Raw genomic sequence first — 12087 nt, 5'->3', positions numbered from 1 at the left:
AATTTGATATTACACAGTTTGCGCATGCGCACACCTGATTTTTAAAATATGCTGATTTTTACAATATGCGATATGCTTGTTTGTACTAGAAGAATCTTTGGGTAAAATTTTACATTTCTATAAAAAAGAAATATCTTGAGAACTGTAGGAGTAGTTAAGGCCTCGGACGGACGGACGGAGGAAGTGTCCATAATAGCGACTTCAAACATGAGTTGGAAAATGCATTAAAAATGGCGCTAAATATTAAAATGAAGATCGCCGCACAAATTTCCATGTTAATACTAAAGACGGTGTGCCAACGAAATCTAACAGAAATCAAACACTCCGTTTCCGAAATAGAGAAACCAAAATCTATCAGTCGAAATTAATTTGGTGACATTCGATAAAAATGGATGAATGTACCCAACACCATTTATTTTCTTAATTTCTTTTTTCGGGAGGTAAAATATACAATTCTATTTTAAGGTTAGGGGCTAAAATCATGATTTACCGTAAAATGAAAACGATTGAAATATATAGCGCTCCATTATGTTAATGTTGGGGGACTAAAATTTTGAAGTTGGCCCCCCAAGTTTGTTTTTCAATATCTTTTTTTAGAGAAATGTGCAAATGAAAAATCGAAGTATGCCCACATGTGCAATTAATGTGCAAACGAAGGAAGTACATCGCGTTCCATTAATTTAATGTTGGGGGGCTAGAATCGTGAAGTTGTCCCCCCCCCCCCCAATTTGTTTTTTTCAATATCTTTTTTTAGAGTAATGTGCACACGAAAAACCGAAGTGTGCCCCAATGTGCAATCAATGTGCAAACGAAGGCAGTATTTGACGTTTCATTATTTTGAAGTTGAGGGGCTAACTTCACGCTGATATACAAAAAAGGAAATTGTGCAATTTGACACTGTGGAATCTTTCGTTACTAACTGATGCTTAACATCGCACTCTGTAGTCTGGAACGAAATGAAAATGTGAAACAAATTATCCTAAACCTACCTAATTAAAGAAAATCTAAGTACGTTTGTACCTACCTCGCTTTTTCTTCCAAAATTGGAAAACGTATTTTGTTGGAGATGATATCTTAATCCCATCCCTCCAAGAATCATCTCATTACATGAGATCGGTTGTCCCTAAACTAATTACGTATGTAGGTAGCTACATATCCATACATGTAAGTATATAGGTAAGGTAATTAGAAGCAAAGCATGAATGGAGAATTATTCAAGCAAATTGACATTCAACAACAGATGATCACAGCTCCATATGCACTTCATTCCACTTCATCCGTATGGTCCCATTCATAGGTTCGTCGATTTAATTTTGTTCTGGATTATGAGCCAGTGTTACACGTAGAGATACCTAGCTTCTTGTTAAGAAATGTTAGAATGAGAAGAATGTTAAGAAATTTCCCAACCTTTGTAGAAATGTCAGTCCAATTCAAGTTTCTAAAGGTAGCAGCCGCGTATCTTGATAGTGTCAACAAAAAGGGCTAAAAAAGTAACGATAGCTCTTGAAGGAGCCTATCCCTAGAGCTGTCCCGTTAATGGCTGGAACTTCCTACTGAAATTATCCCTATAACATTATAAGTTTATAAGCTTACGAAACGAGGTCTAATGGCATCCACATTCACAGAAGAATTAAATGTACCTTACACACAGTTGACCTTAACGAATAATAAATTTTATTGATTGTCAAGAATATATTCCAAAATTTCTCAAAACAAAGAAATTTGTCCTTATTTGCACATCCATAAATAACAAGAAAGGTAAGACGGATTACACAACATCTTCGCATTACAATTAGTGGCGTTTGACCTCGTACAAAGCCTAGTAAGAATTTCGATCCGTAATGTAACTTATTAAATGGTACTCTTCCGGGTCTACCCATCACGAACGTGAGCTTGGTATAAACCAATTGAGGGAACGGTATGATAATTAAAAAAATTCTGCTATAAACGAAAATTATAATAAATGTGCAAATGACAGACGTTGCATAAACGAACACTAAATTTGATTTCAATTTCATCACAATAATTGTATAAGTTCATAAGGTCAAGTACGATTTCAACGATTTTCCCATACAATGCACCAAAATACTATTTAAAGGTGGGACTGTATAAATACAGCGAGTTAGTAATCACGGAGGGTTAGACTATTTTAGAATTTGCTCGAGATCATGCACATACAAAGTGTACGTATTTTTCTCCAAGACTAGTAATCAAAGATCAAATTTCAGTTGTTTTGTGCCATTGTTGGTCTGCAGTCGATCGTGTTGGTGTCCGGAGTGGTTCCCGGCGAAAATAGCAAGATCCTAAAGTACGAAAGTGAAGGTGTCAACAGCGATGGCTCATACAGGTGGAGGTTAGGTTATACCTTCGTTTTTGAATTGCAAATTACAGCTAACGTAATCACTGTTGCAGTTACGAAGCGGACAACGGTATTGCTGCCCAGGAGCAAGCCCATGTGAAGGAATCTGGAAGTTTGGGAGTGCAAGGCTCCTACCAGTACACGGCTCCGGGAAATATTCCAGTTTCAATTGTCTACATCGCCGATGAAAACGGGTTTCAGGTCCAGGGAAATGTGCTTCCCGAACCGCCACCGATACCTCCATGGATATTAAGAGCTCTCGAGTGGAACGCGGCACATCCAGAAGAAGAGGAAGAGGAGGAGAATCGCATACGGCAACGAAAAGCCAAACATAAGTAATTTAACCATCCTAATGTACTATACCAAATTCTCTAGGTAGTAATAGAAACACTTTTAAGCGGGTCTCCTTTTTTTTTAAATATAGTTAAGACGAGACGTCCTTGTATGTATAATATACCTTCATGGACATTAACATAAAATCGGAGAAACTTTGTTTGTGGGTTTCTCCATTAATATATCATCTCTATTCATGCCTTCTTTCTTCCCTAAATCTTACAAGGGGTTGTTTTCCTAAAGACTGTTCACTTCGCCAGTATTCATATTGAAGTATATCAAATCAATTTTTCGCTGGTCAGTTTCTGGGGCTACCCCCGCTAACCGCTTGACCAAATTTTTGTATGGGTGATTGAGCGTAGGTATTTACCCAAAAATCTGTACAATCAGAAAAAAGCCACAGAATAACGGCAAACATTTTCAAGCTCGTCTTAGCTCAGTGTTGGTTTATATCATGGCGCATATATCGCTAGGGCACGATTATGATAGATACCAGCGACAGTCAGAATACTTCACTAGTCCCTCTCAATACTCGTCGGGATGCATTTGACTACTTAATATTCTTTAAAACACAGGTTTCAAATATTGACTTTTAAATTACAAAATTTACATTCGGATACATTTTTCTAGTGTCGTTTGTTTGAACATCTGCTGCCTTTTCGCGGTTACATAACATATAAGTTCTTCAGTTACGACCAATGACATTAGCAAAAATGGTTCAACGGTAAATTAATTAAGCACTTTTAGCAAAAGTAAATGGAGAAGACGCAATTTTCCAGTCTTAATAAAATGTTCAGATCATATTAACATTTTTCCCTATTTCATATTTTAATAAACGTTCGAAATATACAGGGTGGTATTTTCAAGTGGACCATTAGAAGTATCTCAGCACCGATTTGGAATTTCGATTCTGGACCCATTACCTTTTTTGAACAATCGATCAAAAGGAATTATTTAAAAATATTTTCAAGATAGCCACTTTTTCGGTTGTATCAGAACGATACCGGAACTTTCTTATTTCAAATGACACTATCTTTTCTGATGACATTTTCGAATTCCTCATAAAAAATCAGTGTCAAACAATGGTATGTCTAACTAACATGGTTTCGTATATATTTGACATTTTTTCACAGTTTCAGAGATTCAGTAAATTAGCCATATTGCTGTTGTCTGACAACTTGGCAAAATGTTTTTTACACGAATGGACAGCTAAAGTCCACCCTATCAATTGTTATTGCTCTGATTTTCAAATGTGATTCGAAAATAATACGCATAAGCGTTGGCAATCGGTTTTTGGGCAAAAATTCGAAATTTTCAAATGAAAACCATATCTTTACTATGCGTCAACAGAAAGAGCATAAAAAACGGACAAAAAAATGTACTTGCAAAATTTTCTAAAGTAGACATTTTTTTAGAAGACTTTTATCGTTGTATCGATACCATGTTTAACACACGAAAGCTAATTTCTCAACTCCAATTAGTTTTACCTTTTGCTAAATAATTCAGGTACAGTAAAATTGAACTGTCATTTTGGTTACGTTCCCTAGCACTAGTTTCTCTTTTGCGTAACTCGTAGTAAACGTACCGTTTTGATTAGGCAAATTGGCTGACGATTTAGCTGCTTATTGCAACTAACCCTTTTTTTCTTATTCATTTCTTTTGTTTTTAATTTTAATTTAAAAATACACCAACATCAATTTATATTAAATGCCACAACAAAGCCAGTGATCGCGGGTACTAATTTTCTCCCGCATCTTCGAGTATTAACGGCGGTAAAAAAACCATCCAAATCAGCTAGGTAATTCCAGTGATGCCCAAATTTATAGGCATTTTTGCAATAAACAATTCCGACTGCGCTTTACAGCCTGTAACAAATGGATGATAACAACAAATTTAAATTAAGCAATTTCCTCTTAAGGAAATGCGATAAAAATGACTGGTAGAAGGAACCAAAACATTTTTTTTTAAATAAGTCAAGAGCCCATCAAATTTGCAACTTTCCGAATATCATACTCCAAGACGAAGCAACCCAAACGTGTGAAAAAATTCTGATTTCGACAAAGTAAAAATATCAAGCACAAAATTAATCTATTATGTTTAACGTCTGACACTAAGCTAATCGTATACTAAAACCGTAATTAATACTCAATAAGTTTATTCTTCCAATAGCTTTGTGCAAAGATAAGAAATAAAAAAGCCTACAGTGACAAAATAAGGATCTGCAAAATCTAGGGTGCAACTTCAATACCTCAATAATACTGACTAAAATAGACTGAACTGCAAAATTTACATAAACTTCCAATCAGTGTCTAAAAACTTCTCATTTACGTTACAACGTTGTTTTACAACTAACAGTCTAACCCCAACTCAAAATTTAATAATTATTATTAGCGTTTCATATTCACATTTTGACATAAAGTTGGGAATATAAGCTCCAAAGCTCCAACTAGTTTTTATTCTGAAATTGCACACTATCGCCGATAACGTCTACTGATATCTCGCGTAATTATAATGGAATACCTACTACATGTCATAAAATAATGTTTTTATTAACAATTTAACAAAATTAAAATGTCGGGGTACGATTGAGGCAGATCTGTTTTTCTTCACGCCGAGCTGGTAGAAACTTGTTCAAAATAGTAACTCGATTAATTACTTTCATCCGGTCGATACAGATAATATTGATCAATTGGTTTTGTAAATCTGGTATTTAATATAATGCTCATTGATAAATAAAAGTAACTTTCAATTTGCTACACAATATAAATTCACTTAAAGAAAGTGTTCCCATTAATGTAAATACTCGTATACGAAGAAAACAAATTTGATGTGTCAGGAAACAAGTAGCCCCTTATACAATTTTGGTGTGTTATTGGTTGGAAAATTAGTTTGGAGAAAATCTGGGCATTTTTCATAATTTGCAAGCCATGTTACTAACAGAAACTCTTATGGTGTGTGTACTGCACTATTATGCTCTCCAGGAGAAAATGCCGGTCACAGATTTATTTATTAAGAAATAAACATAGATATAGATTTACACTATCGATGAATCGCTCCATTTTGAATTATCAGGTTGCTATTAATAAAACAATTGCGTGTGGCCGTGATCTTATAATTATAATTTTGCTGATAGGTTATCGATTTCGGAAACTTTAGTCCATCGCCAGACCTTGCTAAAATACAATTTTATAATGTCCACCCTTTCACATAATGTATTTTAACAAGGTCTGACGATGGACTAAAGTTTCCAAAATCGATAACCTATTAGCAAAATTATAATTATAAGATCACGGCGACACGCAATTGTTTAATTAATGGATTTACATGTATTGTTTTTCCTTCTGTCTACCTTTAAATGACAAACTCGCTTCTAAAGGGCGCCTAATTGTATGCAACCAAAATTCATAAAACAAATAAACCGATACAACGAAATATCGAAGGATCCTCAGTATAACAATCACTTTTAACGATAATTTATGTTAATCTTACAAAATTCATGTCTTGGGCATTGAGATAATGCTCTTAATCTTGTTCCCAATGATCTTGGTGCATAAATAACGATTTTGACTTATTTTGATCAAAATCCATGTGGCCTCAGAAAAGTAATTTAACATATCTTTAAATCGCTAAAGGCTTAAAGGCGCTCTTCATGAGATCGGAATAGAAACTGCGGGAATATTTTACGGGGAATTTTACCTTTTTTCACTACTTCTAATCGCCTAATACAATTTTGTTCGCCAGGAAGTATTCACCTCTGTGCCCTTGTCATTAACAGCTACCTAAGAGGAGGGGATGTTTTCTTTCATAAGGAGAAAGTGCGCATTTTTAGATAGGTTAGCTAGTTTGTACTCTTCTTCTATTCTATGCCCCTGTCACATTTTTTCCGGAATATGAACTACGGGAAAATTTAACGAGTCACTTTACCTTTTTTCATTTCTGTGCGCCTGATACCATATTGTGTTATCATGATGCTTTCACCTCTGAGCTTCTGTTACTAACAGCTGTTATGAAAGAATTTTTTGTTTCATCCGGAAAAGGCGTCCTATTTTGAATAAGAACACAACCTGCAGGAGCTTTTACCAGTCATGGTATACCCCTTTCACTTGCACCTGATTCTGTCCGCCTGATTCAACATTTCGTGATCAGGGAGCTTTCACCTATGTATTTTACATGGAAAAATTGCTCTCTATTTGAACAGAACGAAGTCATGTTATATTTTTTCACTTATGTGCGCCTGATCCGTTTTTTCATGAAGAAGTTTTCACCTCTGTGCTCATGTTACTAACGGATAGTATGAGACTATCTTTTGTTTTACGTGGATAAGGTGCGCTTTTTGAACAGTTAGATAAACTGCGGGAAGCATTTATGAGAATCTGTTTCGTTTCAGCTGGAGAAGGAGAACTTTTATGGACAGGAACGACGATTTTTCACTTTTATGCACCTGAGACAATTTTTAGTCATCAAAAGGCTTTCACCTCTGTGTTCCTGTTGCTAACAGATATTAGGCGAGTTTGCTTTCTTTTATCTGGAGAAAGTGCTCTTTAGTGGACCATAATACAAACTGAGGTCGGAATGTTTTCAGTTCTGTACTCCTATTATTAACACCTATTAGGAAATAGTCTTTTGTTTCACCTAGACAAGGTACTCTTCTTCTTACGACAATAACAAATCCGGGAAGCTTTTACCTTTCCACTTCTATGCGCCTGATGCATTTTTTGACAGAACGTTGGGCTACATAGGCGGGAGGTCGGGTGTTCGAACCTGGGTTGAGGTGAATTTTTCATCTGTGGCAGAGATGGGAATTTCCTTAGATCAGTTTCGAGCATTCTGCCGGTTTTCCTGCAGTTTCCTTAATTCGTAAGGTAAATACCGGAGTAGTATAGAACAACTTAAGACCTTCTGCAGGGGCACCTCTATAAATCATTATGCGGGTCACTCTGTAATTGGGCGAAAACCTGTTGAGGACCGAAAACAAGAAAGGGAGACAATAAATAAATAAATCTATGTCTTCCTGTTACTGGCAGAAATTAGGTGAGTGCGTTTTGTGTCTTCTGCTATTCATCCCAGCACCAGAAAGTCAATAGAAAGTGACTTCGAGAAGTAAGGTGAACGAAATTAAAAAAATATTCATAACGTTGGTATAACTACAGTCTCCCTTTTAACTCTTATACAGGATGTCACATAATAACATTTTTTATTAAAAAGCTAATGTCTGGAATGTCTAGGATTTTTTTTTCGTTAGCATTACCGTGAGCTATCGCGTCGGCCAAATGCATGTCTTCTTATAAAGTGATACATTTTCAGCGAAACCAGATGCGAAGGGTCGAGAATTTGTAATCCCTGCCACCTGTTACCTTTTTTTAAAAGGGGCATTGTAAATTCTTATTCGAATTAACTTCTTCATTATTTATAATCTCTAATTGCCAAAGAAGTATCTTAAGGGTGAAATTACACGCATCCATTGACCGGTTACCCATTGATGCATCGATTTTTTTGGTAAGTAATTAAACGACAACATATATTTAAATAATTTCACCATGCATACCTAAACTTATGCGGTCATGGCTATTGGTCATCTGTGACAGCTATAACTTGTTGACGAACAACGTCGTTCACCCTAATTGAAAAATACAAAACATACGATTATGTCAGCCTATAAACTATGTTAAATGGTAGAGCAACGACCCAAGTTTGGGGAATCTAAAAACTTTGAAAACCCTTTCGTTGTTCAGTTTTTTGGTGGTGGGGTAAATGTGCGATTTCGATTTTTACTTTTTGACATTACAACTACCTATAATCAGATATAATTGCTCCTCTGAAAACTACCCTTGCAAAAATGCTTTAAATGTAAAAGAAACATAAACATTTGCCATAATTGAGCGTATTTCTCCAGCTTCCTCAACAAGTCGTTATAAATCAAAATTGGATATAAAACATAACTGCGTCAGGTCTGGTCATTACTACGTTTGCTATTACGAAACAGTAGATATTTGATTGGCTATTACATAAAATTTAATTTAACAATACATTAATTTTACCATACAATGCAGCGTTTCTATCAATTGTCTCTAGCGCTAATTTGTTTAGGTATCGGCACCCAAACCTTATATGTACATGGCGTAAGGTTTAGTTTCTAATTAACGAACAGCAACGGAGGTATGAGGGCTTCATATATAAAGAAGAAATCAGTCGGAAGGAAGTACATTCGAGACTTGTAGCTCAGCTTGCAATAAACAATTTATGAAAATGTACAGCAGCGTAAGTAATAATGACTGTTTATTAACGTATGGTAATGGGAATGTATCTTTCATAGGCAAGTGGTATTTTGGTAATTTCAATTATTGGCCAAATTTATTGCATCACAATTCACCAATTTCCGGAGCTTCAACAGCACCATGAACCTCTTCATCAGCATCACACCACGCCGCCGATTCCGATTTTGAAGCAGGAGTTCCAACAAAGCAAGGAAGGATACAAGTTTAGGTGAGATGCCGAATATTTGCTTGTAATTGACATAATACGTTAATCTGGTAATGAAAGTGCATGCTTTCACGACAGATGTTACAGTTTAAAATACTCATATGGTACCTTAACGTTTACAATAAATAGAAAGTTATCTGGAATACAAATAATTCTTCAGAGAAATTAGTGAAACTTCCAATAATCAAATACGATAATCTCGTGTAATTAGTGTAATGCGTGTAATTTTTTATTTCCATAACATTTACAGCTTCGAAACGGCAAATGGAATTCATGCTCACGAACATGGATTTTTAAAGAATGCCGGCGATAAGAAACACGAATCTTTAGTTCAGCATGGATCTGTAACTTATCATGACGAACACGGCCATCCAATCACCCTCACTTACACAGCGGACGAGCACGGCTTCCATCCCCAAGGTGCACACTTACCGACACCCCCGCCGATTCCAGAAGAATTACAAAAAAGTATAGACCTACACCACCAGCAATTCGCTGCACAAGCTCATCAAGCACAACTCCACCCGAATTACGGAGGTGAAGGTTTTGGGCAAGAAGCATTACACGAGTAGTGCTCTCACAGTATACCCTACTATCTATTTGATCCTGTTTGTTGACTTGCATAGAAATTTATCATATGTTATATTAAATTTTTTATTGTTGCAAAATGTTTTTGTCAAAGAAGTTCACTGCCTCATGTTCTGCCCTTATAACAATCTGTTTCCTAAGTGAGATTAATTTCACCCTTTCAATAACGACGTAAATTAATAACGTTTTATTCTAAAAATCAGGGTAACTATCGCCGATAATGATGTAAAACTTGTAATGAGGTCGTGCATTCGTTGCTATTCCATTTTTTCAAATTTTTCTCCATCAAAGTTGTTAATTGAACATTTTTTAAGGCATTAAAATGTGAGCTTGTGAAGCAGATCGTTTTGGAAACTGAAGGTCTTTTCAATGAGATCACTTACCCTATATGTGAGCGCAGAAATTATCACAAAAATATGACAGTAGTTTCATCACTTTATGAGAGCAAGGTGGCGTATGTGATTAAATTGAGCCCCTAACGGAGGATTCTACAAAAATCGTATAAAATTTGGCAATACGTGCATACACCGGAACAAAAACCGGCGCTAACCTGTGTAAATAGATTTCAATCCATTTCGAATATCGGAAGTATTACTTGATAGTTCAAATACAGGGTGGTCCACGACGAATTCCGGATATCGAAAAGAAAGCTCTCTGAATATTTTGAAAATGTGAAAATATAATAATGTTGATAAGAGAAATGTATTTTCTACTTTGGGTCATACAGTAAGTTAATACCAATTTACTTATCTGAAATGGAATATACTGGGTGTCTCAGGAGCAATGGGAAATATTTTGGGAAATTACAGTAGAGGATATTGGAAGACAAAAATACTAATAAACTATATTTTTATTCTCAACCGTTTCGAAGATATAGCCAACAATTCTCATCTTATTTTAACTACCTAGTCTTTATAAGGCGGCTATAAATCTACTAGCCTACCATAGTCAATTTGGGGTAACGATTGAATATAAACAGTGTATCATTTTACAAGTTAATTGTCATATATAAAATAAATAATATAAATATAAATTACGCAAAATTGAAGAAGAGTGGTAGTGCATTAGCCAAAGAGTAACTATGGGTACTCTTTGCATTAGCGTACAATGCGTCATTAGATGTTTTTTTTGGTTTCCATCGTATTGATTAGTGATTTGTGTGTACGAATTTTATTTGAATATGTTGACTTGAAAAAACTGTAAGTAACTTTCGGTTTGAGTTGGTAATTGATTGTAATGTTGTTTTGAACACTCATGATGTAGAATTTTAATTGGATATTGTGGCCCATCTCCATTTTAGCAAGATTGTAATGGAATTTTGTGTAATATAACGCAACGCAAGTTGTATGTTTATTCCGACCCTTTTCACGACGAACAGAGAAGTTTTATGCTGAATTATGATTAATTTTATTAATTTTACTGATTCTCTCCCAAAGTGCATTGTACCTAAGTGCAAAGAGCATTCGTTGTATACTCTTTGCTAAGTGTTAGTCAGAATTTAGTAGCAGATCGTTTAGAATTTAGGGATTTTGATATTGCCCACTGTCTTCCGGGAATCAGCACCGACCACCAAAAAAGGTTATCATTGAAGAGCTAGCTATAGTGGATTCAGCGAAAAAGTTAACATGTTGACAATGTTATTGCGATAAATGGTATTATTGAATTTGCATCTTAAATGTAAGGGAAAACCGCAGTTTTACGGTAGAAAATTGTTTAATACAATCCTTACGGTTTGTTTAAATGAATAGTGTGATTGATATCTATTGTTCTATTCATTTAAACAAGCCGTAAGGATTGTATTGAACAACTTTCGACCGTAAGACTGCGGATTTTCCCTTACATTTAAGATTCAAATTCAATAATATCATTTATCGAAATAACATTGAGAACTCCCCTAAGCGTTAATGAGAAATGATAACTTTTTCGCTGAATCCACTTTAATAAAATTAACATACATATGGGAATGAAGATCGAGTGACCTCTCTTAGGTACTTTTCTTGATTTTATTTCACATCATACAAAAACGGTTGTATATTGACTTTTTTAACTATCCTATACAAATGGCAATCGGTTAACTCCTTCGTAAAACTTTTAAAGGTTTGAAGTGTTTTGTGCATTGTCCTTTTCGGCACGGGATCATTATTCATTACACACATCAGCAATATTTCTATTACTAATGTAATGGGAACAACACATGTTGTGGTATTTAGGTAACATCAGTTGCAATAAGTCCAAGAAACTAAACTTAAAATAGTATAAACTACCCCGTTTTTTCCAAAACCCATAAAGCTACATATTAAAGCTTAAAGAGAGTAAAATTGGTTCAG

General features: G+C 35.2%; 2 protein-coding genes across 2 annotated transcripts; both read left to right on the top strand.

Annotated features, from left to right (window-relative positions):
* The first annotated feature begins 1957 nt into the window (after positions 1–1957).
* LOC116172611 (endocuticle structural glycoprotein SgAbd-1-like) lies at positions 1958–2795 on the top strand. Its single transcript, XM_031489850.1, has 3 exons — positions 1958–2183; positions 2229–2353; positions 2413–2795. The coding sequence occupies exons 1-3, from the start codon at positions 2169–2171 to the stop codon at positions 2696–2698; spliced, it is 426 nt and encodes a 141-aa protein (XP_031345710.1). The 5' UTR covers positions 1958–2168; the 3' UTR covers positions 2699–2795.
* A 6048-nt stretch (positions 2796–8843) lies between these two features.
* Positions 8844–9766, top strand: LOC116172609 (endocuticle structural glycoprotein SgAbd-8-like). Its single transcript, XM_031489848.1, has 3 exons — positions 8844–8950; positions 9006–9175; positions 9423–9766. The coding sequence occupies exons 1-3, from the start codon at positions 8933–8935 to the stop codon at positions 9742–9744; spliced, it is 510 nt and encodes a 169-aa protein (XP_031345708.1). The 5' UTR covers positions 8844–8932; the 3' UTR covers positions 9745–9766.
* The last annotated feature ends 2321 nt before the right edge of the window (positions 9767–12087 follow it).

Source organism: Photinus pyralis, unplaced genomic scaffold (assembly GCF_008802855.1).
Source record: "Photinus pyralis isolate 1611_PpyrPB1 unplaced genomic scaffold, Ppyr1.3 Ppyr1.4_LG5, whole genome shotgun sequence".
NCBI lineage: Eukaryota > Metazoa > Arthropoda > Insecta > Coleoptera > Lampyridae > Photinus > Photinus pyralis.
Note: the sequence above shows the minus strand (reverse complement) of the source record. Positions and strands in the feature narration are given on the sequence as shown.